The sequence below is a fragment of the Tursiops truncatus genome, chromosome 8, assembly GCF_011762595.2.
Source record: "Tursiops truncatus isolate mTurTru1 chromosome 8, mTurTru1.mat.Y, whole genome shotgun sequence".
NCBI classification, from domain to species: Eukaryota; Metazoa; Chordata; class Mammalia; order Artiodactyla; family Delphinidae; genus Tursiops; species Tursiops truncatus.
In genome coordinates, this window is record NC_047041.1 from 93,974,872 (window position 1) to 93,993,095 (window position 18,224).

At 58.2% G+C, this 18,224-nt stretch overlaps 1 protein-coding gene across 4 annotated transcripts; it reads right to left on the reverse strand.

Moving 5' to 3' along the window:
• Window positions 1-805: 805 nt before the first annotated feature.
• CHST1 (carbohydrate sulfotransferase 1) lies at window positions 806-17,913 on the reverse strand. Of its 4 annotated transcripts, none has more exons than XM_073808812.1 (4): window positions 17,450-17,913; window positions 4,858-4,980; window positions 4,092-4,188; window positions 806-2,928 (listed from the first exon to the last, which is right to left on the reverse strand). In XM_073808812.1, exon 4 carries the CDS (start codon window positions 2,884-2,886, stop codon window positions 1,651-1,653), a length of 1,236 nt encoding a protein of 411 aa, XP_073664913.1. In that variant the 5' UTR covers window positions 2,887-2,928; window positions 4,092-4,188; window positions 4,858-4,980; window positions 17,450-17,913; the 3' UTR covers window positions 806-1,650. The 4 variants fall into 4 exon arrangements, with proteins under 4 accessions (XP_073664913.1, XP_073664911.1, XP_073664912.1 ...); XM_073808810.1 differs by lacking the exon at window positions 17,450-17,913 and adding an exon at window positions 12,432-17,373 and having other exon boundaries at window positions 4,858-10,584; XM_073808811.1 differs by lacking the exon at window positions 17,450-17,913 and adding an exon at window positions 9,959-17,373.
• Between the last annotated feature and the right edge of the window lie 311 nt (window positions 17,914-18,224).

An 18,224-nucleotide genomic window follows, 5' to 3' on the forward strand; every position in this document is an offset into this window, starting at 1 on the left:
GTCAGGACATGCGGGGCCTCCAAGAGCACTGAGAGTTGGATCTTTACCCTAAAAGCAGGCCAGCACTCTGGTTTCTGATTCTCTGTCGTGCAGGCTTGGTTATCATAAATAAATCCTTTGAAGGCTGAACTGCCCTGGGTGACCTGGTAAAACGGCTCTTCCAAGCTTGAGAAGCCCAAGACCACTGGGGCTACCTAGTCCCAGACAGACTCTCTCTGTCCCAGGACAACAAGGCTGTGAACTCCACCCTAGGCACCAGCTGTTTTCTTGGGAAAAGAGCTGGGGAAGCTGTTAGATGGCCAAGGATGGGAAAGGAAGTAAGCACAGCTGATGTTCCACCAGTGTAGACACCAGTACACCTGCACTACTTGTTAAAATCCTGGAATACTTCCAGACCACTGATAAGCAGCACCGGCCCGAGCCAACACATCCCTTGAATATCCCTCCCCCACCTGGCTCTCCTTTCCACAGACCCAGCAATTAACAGAGGTAACATCTGGCACAGGAAAGGGTCACCAGGACCTCATCAGGATCTCCAGACAGTGATTCGGCAAGCCATACCACTTGTTAAATATTTTGAACATCACCCCTGGCTATAAGGTGCCTGGTCTCAACTGACCGGAGGGAAATGAAACCGTGAACTCAGTGTTGAGGGTGATGAGGGTGACATGAATTCTGAAAGCCAGCAACTGGTCACGGAATCCCCACCTCCATCTCCTTCTCTCTCCTCCCCAAAGCCAGAAACACCTAGACCCCACCGATTTCTGCCTTTGCCCGTTCAGAATGTCCCATAATCACATTCAGACATTATTGCACTCTTTTATTTACAGAAAACACATATAAAGCATTTTAATGTTCATTTAGCAAACCGAACCACTCTTTTTTTTTTCTTCTTTTTGGCACAAAGAAATATCACAGATGGACCCCAAGATCAATCAGAAAACCATAACATTTATCAGCCATCACTGGTCCAGAGGCAGCCACAAGACTCAGACAGACGAACAGCATTGCCACAGACTGGAAAAAATAAACAAGGTCCACATTCACCTCACAGTAAAAACCTGCTCACCTGACAGGCAAGGGCGGGCAGGAGGGGGCAGTTTCTCTGCTCCAAGGGAGGGAGGAGCAGTGGGCATTGGGGGGCAGAAGCAGGATGGGGAGGGATAAACGCCATTCATAAATTAGAGAGAGGTGGCCTTTTTGTTTTTAACTTCTTACCTCGTAGAAGTAAGACAGTGCAAAAACTACCATACCCTCGCCACTCGTCCGTCGGAGAAGCTTCAGAAGTTGTGTGATTTGGGGTGTCTCTCCTCTCAGGTGCCCGTGTGTGTGCGCGCATGTGTGAATGTGTAAGTGCGGTGCTTGTAAACATTGTCACCATCTACCAGAGACACACATCCTTGTGTCTGAACGGGGTGGGGCTGGGGCTGGACCCCACTTCAGGCCCCCTCTGCCCCAGAGATTCCTGTCCAAGACTTAGTGCAAATTTCAGAGACAAAGAGAGGCAGAGGAAGCGGGGTCTGGACAGGGAGTAGGGAGGACACAAAGACGGGGTGGGAGAGGGAGGGGTAAGTAAGGCAACAGTTCAAAACGGTCCATTTTATCAAAGCCGACACCGTGTCCCCCTCGCCCCCACCCACAGAGCCCTGGTCACGAGAAAGGGCGGAAGTCCCGCCCCTCCACCAGGCTGATGGAAGGGTTCTTGAGCTCCTCCTCCGACTTGGCCATCTTGTAGCCCAGCTGCGCCAGCACCCGCTGACACGCGTTCTGGGCAAAGGCCACGATGTCGTAGGAGAGGCGGAAGCGCCACTTCTCGGCCGTGGCCGCCGAGTTTCGCACGGTGCCGTATTTGTGCTTGCCCAGGGTGGGGTCTCCCCGCGTGTTGTTCTGGATCCAGCGCGCCACGTGGCTGTCCAAGGGGATGCCCAGGAAGCCGTAGATCTCCTCGGTCTTCTTCATGGGGTTCCTGGCCAGGTCCTCGTAGCGCACCAGCATGTACTTGCCCTTGAGCCACGGGGGCCGCATGAGGCCGGTGGACACGGAGTTGGAGAAGTCCTCGCACACCGTGGTCAGCTGCGTCACGTCCAGGTTGTAGGGCTTCCTCCCGGTGCCGTACCAGAGCCGCCAGAGCCGGTAGGTGTCGCGGAAGGTCTCGCTGCGGGAAGCCAGAATGCCACGTGGGTCGCGGACCAGCTGGATGACCTTGAGGTTTAACCGGGGGTCTTCAACCAGGGCCCGCAAGTCGTTAACCTCGGGCACCCGCACCGTCTTAATGGCCACGTGGCTGCGCTCCCGACAGGCCTCGGCGGCCACCGTCAAGTTTAGCAGGCCACACTTGCGCACGCAGTCCCCCTCCTCCAGCACCAGGTCCGCGGAGCCCGGAGGGTCGCACACGGGGCGAGAGCACAGTACCCTGCTGGCCCCGCGACGGAAGATCCTGTCGGTGGTGTGGTTGACGGGCGGCGGCTTGATGTAGTTCTCCAAGAAGTAGAGGTCACAGTCGTAGAGGCTCCTCAGGAGGTCACGGCTGGCTCCCAGCATGACCCGCCGATCCGCGGGGCTCTTGCCCTGGGTGAAGCGGGGGATGAGCGTGTTCTGGACGTGGTAGAGGGGCTCAAACAGGTAGAAGACGTCCAGGTGCTGGTTGAAGAGCTGGCCCACGAAGGAGGAGCCGCTGCGCGTGGTGGCCAGTATGAGGATGTGGGTCTTCCGGGAGAGGTTATAGGCGAAGGTGGGGCTCTCTTCGCACAGCCTCTCGGCCAGCCCCGCCTCCGCCAGACCCGGGCAGGTGTGGAAGGACTTGGCGGTGAAGGTGCGAATGGCCGTGTACTGGATGGCGATGGAGGCCAGGGCAAGGAGGAGGACGGCCTTCCAGGAACATTGCATGGCTGGGCACCTTCATGGGGCTGCTTCTCCACCATGTGAGGTCTGTGGGCAAAGGCGGGCAGCCATCAGGGGGCAGCCAGGCTTGGGTACCTCCCAAGGCCAGCGGCACTGGCTTGCTCCCTCGGGGAAGCTGGTCTCCAGCCCGCCTGGGGAAGGGCTGCAGCTCCCTGCGTCAGTGCTCACACGTGCATCTGAGGCCTACATGGCACCTGCACGAGACTTTACCAATCTCTGGGAACTCCTGGGAGCCTTTAGGGACTGATTCCCATACCCTGGGGTCTACCCTACAGAAGGCTGTGGGGTCTCCCATCATGAGCTGGGTTCCTCAGTGGGGCCTGACTGGGCAAGACCCTAACACTCCCAACTCCCACACTTGGGAATGACCAGTTCCCAGCTCAAGCCATTCCCCTCTCACTGCCTGCCACCCCTGCTGGCATCTCCTGGGCCCACCTGCATCTTCTTCACCCCCACGAGCTGGCACCCAGTTCCCCAGGTGGTCATCTTTCCTCCATCCCCCGCCCACCCCCAAGAGGAAGAAGAGTCCACGTCAGATGCCTCCCCCTGACCCAAGTCCTCATGCAGAAAGAACCCCTGCACACCGTGAGCTGGTGGGCTGCTAGCAGCCCATGCCTCCTGGGCTGGGAAAGGTGGACAACTGTGTCACCCCCCCGCCCCCCAAAGTTACAGACGCAGGTGACTAGCTTATTCCAGAAGAGGACTCCCGGGGCTCACGGAGTCCCTAAGAGTCAGCTGGCCCAGAGCAGAGGCAGGGTCCAGGGGCTGCTGAGAAGCATCCCTTCCTGGGCCCCAGCGCCCTCCAGGATTTCCTCCTGGCCACTGAGGGAGGGGTCTGGGCCATGGAGCAGATGACCCTACTGTCCGCAGAGTGAACTGGTTCCTCCAGCCGCCCTCCCCCAGCCAGTCCTCAAGGGCCTCCACCTTTAGGCCCTCACCCCCTTCTGCCCACAGGGTAAGCACAGGGACCCCACTGTGATCCAACAGTGGCCCCAGAGAACCCAGGCAGAGCAGTGAGAAGAGGAAGGGGTGGTACAGAAGTTAGTGTCTCAAGGAACTGAGAAAGCATGGGGGATGGGGAGGGCAGGGAGAGCAGGGAAGAGGAGCTAAGCTGGGTGTTGGAAAGCCGCCCCCCGAGATGGGCTAGCTCGGTGACCAGCCCTGGGGAAGGTGGGGCAGAGAGGACTCACCAAAGAGGGGCTGTTCTGGGCTGGGCAGTCCGCAGCCGCCAGGTCTCCAGGCCCAGCCGGCAGTCACTGCCTGTGCAGCAGCCCTGTGGCCACAAGACTGCAAGGAGAGAGGGAAGGCAGGGGTGCTGAAGGGGGCCTCCAAGCTCCTCCCTCCCCACCCCTTCTCTCCTGTGTCCTGCGCCCCACAGACAGCTCTCCAGGGCTGCACAGCAAAGGCCCTGCCTGCTCTCCCAGATTTACCACTGACTCAGAGCTCCAAATAACCCATTGCCATCTCTCATCCCCTGGATCCAGCCCTCTGAGGCCTGGACCTCCTTCACCCACCTCTTCCACTCCCTACCCATATCCTCCTAGCAAGTCTCAGTCCCTGTGCTCACACCACGCCCCAGTGGGCAGGGAGCTGACAAGCCTGCCCGCCCAGCTGGCCGAGCATTGGTGCCCCACCTGGGCAAGCCCCCCGTGGAGACACCCCTCCCAGCTACCACCAGAGGGAGCTGCGAAGAAATCCACCGGCCGCAAACACCCCCAGGCCTGGCGAGCTCAGTTCAGCTCTGGTGACCAGACTGACCCAACCAGACACAGCGGCTAGTGCCCAAGAACGAAACAGTCAGAGTCAAAGTTGTCCCAGCAAATGGGGCCGGGGCACAGTCCAGACTGGTTCCGCAGTTAAAATCAGCAGAGCATCCTGACCCTTTGCAATTCAACTTGTTCAGTGATTCCCCAAGAGGGGGGGTTAGCGGAAGTCAGCAAGGACAGGGGTGCTCACCCCAGATCTCCAGGCGGAAGCGGTGGCTCAGCCGAGACCACCCACACGCTGAGGCCCAAGGGGAGGGGACAGCCAGGAAGTGAGGTTCCTCTTCTAGCCACCGGGAAAGAGGAGAACGGCTACCTGAAACTCAAAGCAACAGTGGACCAGGGAGCATCCGGGATCTGGATGCTCTTCACAGATCCTAAGTTAAAACACCAAGACGGCAACGTTATTTTTGTTAGTGTCCACTGAGTATTTCCTAAGTGCTAAGCGGTTTCCCCGCCCTAGCTCATCAATTCCCCGCAAGAACTTTACATGGAAAGTATTGGCTCCATTTCACAGAAGAGAAAGCTGAGGCACAGAGAGGTGGAGAAACCTACCTGAACTCACATGCTTGGCTTACCCCCATCTAGCAGGTTCCCCAGAGCCCACTCTCCTTCCTTCTAAGGAGATTCGATTTACCGTTCCTCCAGGTTACCTGTACTTGGCCTTCGAACATGCATTCAATTAATGACCCCCCCCCATTTGTTTGTGAATCAGCATGAGAGGGACCGGACATTAGAAGGGGACTTCAGACGGTTTCTGAGACTTAGAGCATGTTTCTTCCCTTTGCTGTCTGGTCTAGTCGATCTACTGGCTCGTGGCTGATGGGGTGAACTCCTGTGCCTGTGAATATGCTTCCCACATCCCCTGTATGGAACGACTCCCTGGAGGGCAGGGCGAGTAGGTCCTCATTTCCCAAACCTGCAGTGCTGCCTGGCTCGGCTCACTCACCCAACTCGCCACATCATGTTATTCCTGACAGCCCCCTCTGGAAGGTCACCGTCCTCACTCCCGTTGTTCAGATGATGAAATTAAGATTCAAAGACTAAGCAAATGGGCATGATAAGCAAGGAAGAAGTAGCAGAGACTCGAATCCCTCTGGGACAGACTCTTAGGCCAGTGCTGTGGCCCTTTCACACCAGCACAGTGGGCAAGAAACATGCTGAAGCTTGAGGAGGGGCACAGAAGCTGGAGTGAGATGGCAGGGGGCCGGCTGAGGCTCTGGGGCCTAGGAGTCCTGTTTTAAGTATGAAACTCCACTTGGTACCTAGAGGAAGCAGTACCATGTCACCAGGTGGCAGTAAATGGGGGAAAGCACAGTCTAAATTCTAGGGAAACTCCAACGTGACCAGAGCAACACCACAGCCCTGACCACATCCCACCCCACCCTGCCTCACACCACGACAGCAGAAGGTGCTGTCTCCATCGGTACCCAGAGAGAACAGCTTCTCTACATTAAATGTGACTCCCCTGCAAAGTGCAGGCCCCCCCTTTCCAAGTGCCCCAAGACAAACGTGAACACCTTTAGAGAACAGGGAGGGAAAGCCACCAATATTCACGCAAAGTAATATTTTTAAGTTATTTAGGGGTCCGTTCTTTAGTTGCAATGCTGTTTCGTTCCACTGTATTTCCTTTGTATTTATTCACAAGCATGTTAGTTACCTAGTATGAGTTCTGGGCACTATGGATAAAATAACACAAAGGAAAGCAAGCACTTACTGGGCATTCGAGATGTTTCTCCCAGGCATATGCTCCCTTCCCAGGCATCAGTTCGTCTAGCCCTCACTAACCTTGTGAGGTCATAGTCCCATTCTACAGATAAGCAGACTGAGGTTCTGCAAGGTTAGATAACTTCCCCAAGCTCGCACCCTTAGTAAGAGGTAGAGCCAGGATACCAGCTCAGGCGGTATGCTCTAGAGTCCATGCTCGAACCCTCCTCCCTGACCCACTCCCTCTTCAACTACATCCAACACCCTTTGGTCCCCACCAAGACAGGAAACAGAAGCCTTAAAGGGACTCCACTTAACTCTAGGATTCCAGTTCCAAAAACAATTCACCCAAGGTTATCTTTAAAGAGGAGCACCTTTCAGGGAGGAGACCATTTACGTTTCTTCCCCCCACTTCCCCTCCCTACCGCCACCCAAAGAAACGTAAGGCCAGGCCTGGAGCCTGCTGTCTTTGTCAATAAATCAGAAGTAACTAAAGCATCATTGCAAAGTTGTAAATCCCTAAAAAAGTAGGACTCGGATTCACTAGGTGCAGCCTGGACACACAGGAGGGGAATGTGTTTGAAGGCCCAGACACAGCCATCCCCCTCCCCCTGCCCCAGGAGGGCAAAGCGGGGGCATGGGAACGGGAAGATGGAGGAAATCTGGCCCTCCTAGAGCTGCCCCTGCTCTCCTGCCAGCCTGGCAGAGCCGGGGCCACGGCCGGCCAAGCATCCTTGGTATGCTGGAGGCATCTGCCCTGGAAACCAGAGGCCCCGAGGCCAGGCCCTTTGTTCCCAGGGGAGCTTTGGCCACTGCAAAGGACTCCTCAAGGCCCTCATCCTCTAAGCCAGACTGTGAGCCCCAGAGCCCCTCTCTGGGCTTCTAGCAGCCTCTGGCATGGCCTCCCTCCACCTCTGGTTAGTCAAAATCCAGGCGCGCCTTAGACACAGGGACCAAGAATCTGTAACTTCTGTTGGAAGTCACCCACTCCCAAAAGAAAGCTCAGATAAAGCAGGGCACAGGATGGGAGTGGAAAACACCTCTTCCTGGGAGAACTGTAATTCAGAACTAAGAGCTCAAGCCATGAAACCACCTGGATCTGTCACTTCGCAGGTGCATGGACCTGGGTGACTCACCAGTTGTCTCTGAGCCTCAGTCGTAAAGGAGGTACAACCATAGCGGTGGTTATATGAACAGGCATATAATACGGCACAGCCCTGTGCTTGGGACAGTGGCTCTGGCACCAGCCCCGTTGATGGCCAGACTTCTCAATCTCCCTGGACCTTTGCGTTCTCACCTGAGAAGCAGGGACAATCTTAACAAGGCTGTTGTAAGGACTAATTAGTTAATACAGTGCCTGGCATGGAGTAGGCACTCAACAAATGTTACTATTATCATCATTAAATGTCTTGTTTGCTTTTTGTCTCAGGGAAGCCCCTCAGAACACATCATCACTCTCCCTAACCGCTGTGCCCAGACCTCTGCCAGGCAGGTCTCTGCCCAAAACCACTTCCGCCGGCTCCTCTCCCAGCCTGGGAGCTTTCTCCTGCGGAGCCACCGCAGTGGCTTTCCTACTTCCCTCTAGTGGCCACGTCCTGTAGTGCAGCCTCTTAGCGCTGCGTCTTGGCTGGGTTCAGAAGTCCTGGCTGGTTGGCTGCAGCCTAATGTGAGGATGCAGGCTGCGGGAGGTGATGCTGCGGGTGGCATGAGGTGTGAGGATGACACGCCCCCGAGCTACGGGCCCTGCTCTGTGCGCCCCCTCTCCCTCACCCACACAGCAAGAGGCAAGCAGCAACAGGCAGCCTCACATCATCTGGAGGGCCTCTGCCTCCTAGTCTCATTCCGCTCTGGCAGGGGAAGGAACCCTAACCTGAATGTCACAGGCAGGGGCAGCCCACGGGCTCGGCATTTCCCTGGCTGGGTGACCTTGGACTCACCCGCCTGGCCTCTTTGCGCCTCGGTTTTTCCATAGATCCAATGACTCTAAGGGCTTCCCAGATCTGGCCACTGGAGTTTTCTGATCCCGGGAAGGCCCCACACTCCATCCTCAGAGTCAGGGCCACCATCGCTGCAGGCTGGGGGACCTTCCTTCGGAAGTGGGAAGGCTCCAGTCACCTTCCAAGAATATACCAGGGCTGGCAGCTCTGCCCCTCCCTCAGTCTGATCCATGGCTGCCCCAGTGAGGCCCACGGACCAAGGGGCTCTGCCCTCTGCAGAGTTAGCCCCTGCCACCTGCTCTATTACATCCCAAGCAACACAGTGCTATGGGCCTTTGTCTTTGCTGGGCCACGGACCCCCCCTTGGAGAGACACAATCCCTCTTCCCAGGAAGACCCATTTGTGCCCACAATTTAATACACACAATTAGAAGGTTCTTAAACATCCTAAAACTCACATGTGGGCATCCCTGCTCTTCCCTAGAGGCTTAACCCCTTCATTATTAGCATTCTCCTCGACCCTAGGGTTTTCTTTCCAACTGATTCTATCCGAGAAGGCTCCACAGATGTGTAAGCACTGATGTGGAAACATCACCCGAAATATATTATTAAGTAAAAAATCTAGGGCCAACAAAGACATGGGCAATAGTGTGCCACCATTTCTCATTTTTAAAAAATCTATGTATTTGAATCTATGCAGGAACAACCACAAGAACTTGCACTGAACCAGTTGTAGCTGCCCAGTGGGAGGAGCTAGGAGACAGGGGGGAGGAAGGCATAGTTTATACTGAGTGTGTTGTTTCAGTTTGAGTTTATTAACCTTGGGGGACAGAGTGAAGCTACCCCACGCAAGAACTGGAGGGGCAACTGATGACAGGGTGGGGCACCGAAACTCAGCACTGGCGTCTCACTGTGTCCCCGATTCCGTCCCCAGGGCACTGCCGGCCAGCTCTGTCCTCCCACATTTCCAAGGCACCAGGGTTGAATTCACCACCTTTCTGCCAGAACTGGGCTTGGTCTGCTCAGGTGGGGGACAGCAGTCACCTGGGGCTGCTGAGACAAGGCAGCAGCTGAAAAAGGGCGAGACCTCAAAAGGGAGCCTGGGGCTTTGGGGAGCAGCTAAGGCCTGAGTTGGGGAAATGACTCCCCTCCCCGTTTTTTCTCCCTGTCACTTTTTTCCTCCTTTTGTGAAGCCCTGGGGAGACAGGAAAAGCAGAGGAAGAAACCTGAACATTGTATTTCTCACCAGACTCAGGAGCCAGTATGGAGGGGCCCCAAGGCTCTGGGGTCCCAGGAACTGGAGCAAGGGGCAGAGGGAACTGGACGGGGGCGGGGGGGGGGGGGAGGAGTTGGCAAACAGGCCTCTGGGATGGAGACTGCAGAAAGGAAATGCTTAATCCCTGCGTCTGCAGTAGCCAGCATCGATCCACCATAAATGTTTGTTTAGTTAAGGCTTAAACACATAAAACGGCAAGGTTTTTTCTTCCTAAGGAAAATGGGGTGATGAAAATGAGGCAAGGGGAAAACAGGGGTACGAAAGTCTGAAAGAACTAGGAGCCACGTAGTATACAACAGCCAAGACACTTCTGGGCGACACAGACAGGTCAGAGCTACCTGGCTGCCAGCGGGAAAAAGGAAATATTTCACTTACACGTTTCATAGCATCCGTGAGATGAAGATTAAAGCACCTGCTCAAGAGATGGCCAGCTATTACTGATACTGAATCCAGCACAAGATTTCTTCTTAAGGGTCTCCTAGAGAGCCCTGAGCAGGTAGACCTCACACCTAGTAAGTCCAAGGAGAAGCTTCGCAGGGCTGTGTCCTGAATCAACCTTCAAGGCGAGCGGTATGCCCACATAGAGTTCAGCCAGTGCAACCTTCCAGGGGAGGCGATCTGGTGGGGTCCAAACTCAGCCTCTGTGGTCTGGGTCAGCCAAGGGGTTACTGGAGGCCCCAGTGCTTCTTCTTCTCTGGAGTCGTGCCCCCTCAACCTGAAACACTGTGAGGTCTGTGTATGGTCCTTCTCCCCAGAATCTGTACCAACACGAACATGGATTTCGTGTACAATCTCTATAGCCCCCGGGCCCTGTGGCTTCTCCACAGACCCCACAGAAGCAGAACATCCTTCGGGCACCTCCAATGAGGGCAAGTTCTTACAATCATGGTTCCAAGGACAAGCATCCGGAGGGTGACCGTCCACCAACTTGTCACCATCGGCAGAGCTGCCTGGCTGCCTCTTAGGAGCTCTGGTGTCTCCAGCGTCCACAAGTGAGGACCCTGGGGACATGCATGTTGTGTCAAGCCTCCTTGAGAAGTTACCCACAGGCATGCAAGGCAGCAGGCCGGGTGGTAGCTGGGCACCCTGGCTGTGGGGCCAGCCAGGCCCGGGTTCACTCCCACTGCTGATGCATTACAGCTATGAGACCTTGTGCAGGGCACCTAACCTCAATAGGTCTCAGTTGCCTTTATCTATGAAATGGGAAAGACGATCACAGAATCTTTAGAGTATTTGGGCTGTGAGACAGAAAGCTGATGAAGCTTGGAACAGGGCTGGGCACAGAGCAGGACTCATTAAGTAAGAACCCTGGGCATGATTTTTAGGGACTACTCTAACCTACAAACAGGATACGGTGGCCTGGAAACGTTCAAGGAATCAAAACAGTGCCACAGCCTCCTCCATGAAGCTCCCACCATCTGTGGGGTCGGAGACCCTTGTTGTTCGGGCTGCAGAGACTACCTACTGCCCTGCCCTGGGCCCAGCGGGTCAGCGGGTCCGGCCCGACCTGAGGGAAGTTTTCCCCAGCATTGGGGAGAGGGACCGACCTCCTGGCACAAGGCTCCAGTGTGCCCGACTCCCCACCGGGGAGCAGTGAGTCAGAAGGGCCCGGTTCCCTGTCTCAGGCTGATCCTACCACAGCCCGGCCTACGGCCTGTGGTAGGCGGGACCCTTCTGCACCGACACTGGGCGGAAAGGCCCCGGGTTCCTGTCCCCCCTCCCCTCCGCAGCAGCCACAGCCTGAGTCGGAGAGTACCCAGGCCCCACCCCCTGGATACCGGGGCTTCAGCCCCTCCTCCCAGCTTCAAGGATGGGAAACCGCCAACAGGAGCTAAAGCACAGGCAGCTGCTGCTGGAGGAGCTGGGCGGGGGGCCATCTGTCCCTGGATCCTGGAGTCTCCAGTCTCGGGCCACCTGCCTAAGGCCCCGCTGGCCCCCGGGGATGAGGGAGGGAGGGCTGGGCGCGGGGGGAGGCTCACCTGAGCCTGGGGGCTATTACACTGGATGGAGGGGCTGCGGGAGCGGATACCCAGATATGATCACGGTCCTGGCTCCCATCGAGTGGCTTCTTACCGCAGGTACCACTGCCATCTTTCACAGGTGAGGAGCACGAGGCTCGGGCAAGTGAGGGAACTCGTCCAAGTGCGCGTAGCTAGTCCGTGGTAGGGCCAGGATTCAAGCTCAGCTCCGAGGACCCCCAAGCCCCAGCCCTAACCACTAAGCTTAAGCCCTCAGGCCACACCCGAGAGCAAGATTGGCACCCAGCACCAGGAGACTAGAGGGGAGGGGCAGGGAGTGCCAGGGCCAAGGTGGCCACCAGGGTCCCCACACACACTGTTGCCAACCCTGACCTCGGCATTCACCCAAACCCAGACGTGGGCTCATCCAACCTAGTGACCGGCTCCAAGGATCAGACCCCTGCGGCGTCAGCTGGAGGGATGCGGGCTGCCTATGGCCCTTCCTGCCTGGTTCCCAGCACATCCCATGCGTGAGCTTGGGTACCTTCTCACCACTTCCCAGGGGGTACTACCTCCCCAGCTGAATGACAAAGGGGAGATCATCGCAAAGATTAGAAGAGGTAATGGGTGTGGACCAGACTGGTGCTGTGTCCCACAAGATAGGCAGTAACCAAAACACACTCTGCTCCCCACTCCCGGGCTCCAGGCCTGGCTAGGCAAGTAGAGGGGGGAGTGGGTGGCTTCATGGCCAGGAATGCCCAAATCCTATACGGCCAAGAGGACACCAAAGATGTCTTCATTACTACCTTGCCTGCAGTGGTCTGGAATGGGGCAAAGGGTTTGGGCTCAAGGCCCAGAGGTCCCCACTGGTCCCTAAGCCCAGAACTTACCACCAGCCTGCAGCTGGTCCCAAGGATGCCAGACAGTTCAATCTGTCAGTCCTCTGTCTCCTGGAATGAGAAGCGTTAGGGGGAGCCCCTCACTGGTAACATGGCAACCGGATGAGTGTCCCTGCAGGGACAACAGGGACCTCCGGAAGACATAATGGCGGCTGCTCGTGGAGGGCCCATCTCACAGGGGAGGGACCGAGGCTCACAGAGGTTACGCAACTCGTTCCCACAGCCGAGAACTGGATGCGGGCCACGGGGTGTGTGCGTGAGGTGCACATGCAGCGAAGTTCTCCCCTGTCCAAGGTGTTCCCTAAAGGCTTCCCTTCCTTCCCTCTCTGACCCGCTAAAATCCTCGGTCAGAACCACTCCAGTTACTCTCCTGACGCTGTACACCCTGTAAGGTGCACTTAAGTGGTTAGGAGCAACCCAGCAGAGGGTGACAAACAGACCTGGGATCCAGGGCAGCCTTACCCTCCCAAGACCTTAGCAGGCCCCTGGGGAGGGGAGCTCATGCCCACCTCCCAGGGGAGGTGAGGGGCTTAACTAAGATCGCAAACATAACGCTCTTAGCGTTATGGTAACGCTCCCAGTGCACGGTACCAGGTCCTCACTCAGTGACACCTTCGGAATGCCAGCATCAGACTTGTCTGTCGTCTTCATCTGCTTACAGAATCCCTGAGGGAGAGCACCAGGCCCCCTGCACACCCCCACCCCCAGTGCACAGCTTGGGGCCCCCAGAACCCGGCAGGGACTCAGCGGGTGCTAAACTACTCCCTCTCCCAAGCAGAGGCCGGGAGAAGGGGAGGGCTGTGCTCCGTCCCCGTCCCAGAGGAAGAAGAGATGAGCATTCCCGACAATTCCCAGCCCACAGCCTTGCAACTCTAATCGACGAGCAAACACAAAGAGGGAATCTCTAAACATTTAGAAAACGCGGGAACTCTGTGCCCCACGCGGCACCGTGGGGCTTTATAAAGAACAAATCATGCCTGACAAACTTGATAGCTTTCTTGATAGAACTACAAGACTGGTAGATGAAGGAAATGCAGGCAGGGTAATATATCTTGATTTTTAGCAAAGCATCTGATACAGCGCCTCAAGCAATCTTGCAAAACTAATTCAAACAGACTTGGCCCTAAGCACTTGTCATGGGGCTGAAAGCAAGAGGGGGCAGGTCCCAAGGGTCCTGGGTGGAGGAGGCAAAGCCAGGGGTAAGGGGTTGAGGGACAGAGTCTGGGAGAGGGGGCAGGGCTGCCAAGACCCAGCGCTGGGTCAGATCTTATCTAACATCTTCATTAATGATCCTGAGAGAGGGAGTAAACAGTCCGTTAATGAAATTTGCAGAGGATATTAAATTAGAAGGTGTTGTGAACACCAGTGAGGATGGCAAAGCGGTCCAGAGAGGCCTGAGGGAAGAACCTTGGCAAGAAACTGTCAGCATGGAGGAGGGTAGGGAAGGTTCTGGGCAGCATCTGGGGCTACCTGGAGAGCCAGGGAAGAGGGATGGGCATCCCCAGGGCTGGGGTGGAGCTGGGAGGAGCCACGGCTAGCTTGGGTGATGGCTTTAACAGGCAAACCCCAAGAATCTCAGTTTTCCCACCTGTAAAATAGGACGGACAAGCAGGATGCTTTGCAGCTCTGAGAGCTGGTACTGATACAGGGACTGCCTTTAGGGAGCCTGGAGCTGAAGCCCACCTTATGGGAGGGGAGGAGGGGAACAGTGACACGGAAAGGAGGAGGGGCTGTCTGCAGGCCAGGGAGGGGAGGGCAGCAACTGAAAGAAGGGCGGGTGAGGGAGACTGGCTGGGCCGTCACTGGAGCTCAGAATGCCCTCAAGCCACGCACAGATGCTGCCCAGGCAGGCGTTGCTGGGCTAAGCAGATGTGGGCAGGCCCCTCTCCCAGCCTGGCTGGGCAGCAGCACACCAGCTGGTGCCTCAGGCTGGAGCCCCGAGCCAGTCCAGACTTGTAGGGTACGCCGGGAACACTTCAGCAGCAGAGGTTCTAACCTGCGGGGCTGAGAAGGCCAGCGTCTGTTATCCTTCTGGAGAGTTCCTGACCCCTGTTTGGTGGGAGATGCTTCTCCAGCCAGGCGAACCGGCCTCTCCAGGATCAGGGAAAGTTGCCCCATTTCAGTCCCCCCTCTCTGTCCTCAGAGCCTAGACCTCTCCCGCCCCTCTACCTCTGGCCCAATTTCAAAGGGGCTGAGGTGGGAAGCTGCCCATCCATTTGGACCTGGAGGATTTGTTCCCACAAAGCTCCTAGACAGGTGGGGTCTGAACGGGAGCCAGGACTCCCTAGCGTGGCGCTCAAGCCCTCGGCAACCTAAATCAGTGCTCCGTGGGAGGAAGAAATGGATGCCTGGTTCCCAGCTGGGGGTGTACCGGCACTGCTGGGGAGGCGCTTCCAAAGCAGGAGGCCTGCCCTGCCAGATGTCAGGACCACCTGCCAAACACAGAGGACGGATCCAGGTGAACGCACTGCCGGGGGCGTTCCTTCCAACACCCCGAATTAACAATAACGACACTTACTGAACACTCACTATGGCTGCGTTCGTATTAATGCATCTGACCTTCCCAACAACCCTATGAGGTAGGTAAAGTGCTCTTATTTTCCCCATTTCACAGAGGAGGAGGCTGAGGCATACGGTGGCAGCCACAAGCCTGGGCACCTAGTCAGAAAGCCCATGGGAGAAGCAGCAATCTGCCAAGAGCCACGGAGGGAGCGGAGCAGCTCCTGGGGCGGGAGGGGCATAACCCCAGTGGGTGGGGAGAGGCAGCCCCTCCTGTAAGGACCCCAGAGCCTTGCCCAGCCTCTCCCTGCCCCCCTTGAAGGGAGTTGGTCCAACTCCTGCCACACTTGTGGAGCCTGATTTTACTATATGTTTCCCTTCTCCCCCACCAGCGCTGGCCGCGCTACACCGAGTCCTCTGAACAAGTCTGTTTCCATAGAAACCATACAGTGACTCAGGGCTTCGGGACCTTCTCTGAACCAGATTATGAATATCAAATGCTCTCTCCCCGCACCGATGCAGAGTGAGTTGGAAAAGTAAAGAGAGACCCACAGTGGGCAAGGGAGAGAAACAGGAATGTGGGCAAGGGGAACTGGGGGTGGGGCACAAGCCTGCCCCCCCCCGCAGTGAGAGCATGGCATCTGGGACCCCCTGCAGACTCTGGAGCACAGATGTACACCTCCTCCGTGCGTGTGCAGCCGGCGCACACATACCCCTATATGAGCTCCATCGGCGCCACTCCTCCTCTGGAAGTAGGGCCCTGTGGGCGGGGAACAGGGAGGTGAGGGGGCTCCCTTCTAATGCGGGGGGTGGGGGACTTCAGGGCCTGGGAAGAGGGAAGCTTGTCTGCAGGAGAAGCTTGACTTCAGATGTAGAAGAGCAAACCTCTGGCCAAAAACATTGCAATACTCAGCAAAGAGGGAAATTTGGATTTTAGGGGCGAAATGTGTTTCTGCTTTGAGGTGAGGAGGTCGGCATTGTCTGTGCCAGGCGGGAGGCGGCGCCACGATTTCAAAGCCTCAGCAGGGTTGGGGGAATCATTAGAAGAGACTTCCTCTCACTTGCCCTCCCACCCTGGCCTGGCCTAGGCCGCTCACCTGCCCTGATCAGAACAGCAGCAGGGAAATGAAAGTTTGCAATGCCAGGCTCCTGGCCTCTCTCAGGGGGCTAAGGCCCCAGGGCAAATCCACCCCCTCCTTTCCCCAGTAGCTCCCTGAAAACCCAGGAGGGAGGGGAAGAGAATAGGTTGGAGGCTTGATACCTCCCCAGTGAATCCGATGTGTGAGTCATGACGGTGAGAGCACTTAGAAAAAGAAACAGGGTCATGGTGATGCCTGTTAAGTGTCCCCAGCAGCGGAGGACTGGAGCCCCGGTACTGCCTGCCCAGGTAAGGTCTCTCTGCCTGAGACAGCCAGCCCCACCTCAAGGGGTTGAGGAACCCTTGAAGCAGGTACCTGGTACCTCGGCCCCCACCTGCTTGCCTCTTATACCTACAGCTCCTCTGGCCTCCCAGCCAGGGTGCCTACCTCCTGCCCCCAATCCCAGGTCCCCTCTGCCTCCAGCCCCTATCGGCCCTCGGGAAGATGCTGGGCTCAATGTCTGTCCTTGACTGGACATCCACCTCCCCATCTCCTGCCCCCACCTCTCTGTCAAAGGTCTAAGCCCAACCTCTGGCACTTGGACTCCCCAGTGGCCTTTCTTAGAAGCCTTCAGCTTAGGAGCAGTGTTCAAGCCCATCTGGAGAAAAGCTGCACCAGAGGTGAGGAACGTAATCCTGGGAAGGGGCAGGCGCAGGATGGGGACGGAGGTATCCTGTGGTATCAAAATTCAGGCCAAGGTGCCACCCTAGGACGACCATTAGGTCTCACCTTTTAACCCCTAGCTTCCCGGCCAAGGCCGCTCTGGATTCCCAGAGCCCGGGAGGCGCTGCTCTCCGGGTCCTACCCAGGGAAGAGCAGGAGGGTGGTTCTGGCTTCCGCGGGGGTTCTGCACATTCCAGCAGCCCCTGCCCCGCCCGCCCCCCGACCAGTTCAGCGCAGCGTGGTCGGTGCCGGTGCGGGGCAGGGGCGGGGGGCAGGAAGCAGGAGGCTGCCCCTGTCTCCGCGTGCAACCCTGGTTTGGAAAGTTGGTGCAGGCGTGGGGACCTCAGGGTTTCCAGGCTTCTCAGCAGCCCGGAGCCGGGCAGGCTGTGGGACGATGAGCCTCGGGCAGCCCCCAAGTGCGCTTCGCAGCGAAGGGGAGCGGGCGCCCCGGGGCCGCCGCGCGTCTCAAGTTTGCTGCCTCCCCAAATGGGGGCGGGGAGGGCTAGGGTGAGCGCGGCGCTCACCCACCGCCAGCCCGGGAAGCCCTTTCCTGCGCCCGACAAGCTGCTGTCCTCCCCCCGCCCCGCACCGCCCTCAGCGACCGTCCCCGAGCGGAGGGGCGTCTCCCACCGCGCCCGCGCCCCTCCCGGCTGCTACGGCCAGTGTCCGCGCCCGCCCGCCCCGGGGCCCGCCGGGCCCGGCCGGTACCTGGTCCGGGGCGCACCGGGAGCCGCTGCAGCGCCCCGCGCCGGCTCCATCCTCGGGTCTGGAGTCAGGCTCGCGGGGGGCCGGCGGGCGGCGGTGGCGGCGGCGGCGGCGGCGGCGGCATCCTCCGCCCCCCGCGCCCTCCTCCTCGGCCTCCCTCCTCCCTCCTCTTCCACCGCCTCCGCGCGCCCCTCACGGGCCCCTCTTCATGGCCCGGGGGCGCGAGCCCGGGCCAGCTGAGAGCGTTCTCCGGAGCAGGGCGCGGGACCGGGGACGGGAACGCGAGGGCCCCAGGGGCGCCGGGCCGTGGGCCGGGACCCGGAGCGCCGCAGCCCGGGGCGACGGAGGAGAGCAGTAGCCGCAAGCGCCTGAGCCTCGCCGAGCGCCCGCCCGCCCTGCGTCCCGAGTCCTGAGCAGCGGCGGCGGCGGCGGCCGCTACAGCGCCGAGCGAGCGGCAGGCGCTGCGGTCCGGGCTCCACCCCCCAAAGCCGCCCGCCCCTCGGCTGCCGCCCGCCCCCTGCTCTTCCCCACCCCTCCATCGCGCGCCCTCAGGCTCCCCGCGCCTCCTGCCGGCTCCAGCTCCCAGCTCTGCCCCAGCCACCAGCGCTAGCGACACCCCCTCCACAGGCCGGTTCCTGTGCCAACCCACCCAAACCCGGGGGAGCCACACCTACACCCCGGGTTTTGGGAGACCGGGGAGCGAGGGCGCAGGCTACCCATTGGCACCTCTTTCCGTACCCTCTCCCCCCCCCCGCCCCGCACCCCGGGGGCGCTCTCC

Excerpts from the sequence above, each read along its gene's own strand:
- CHST1 (XM_073808814.1), bottom strand. The coding sequence starts at position 2,886 with ATGCAATGTTCCTGGAAGGCCGTCCTCCTCCTTGCCCTGGCCTCCATC.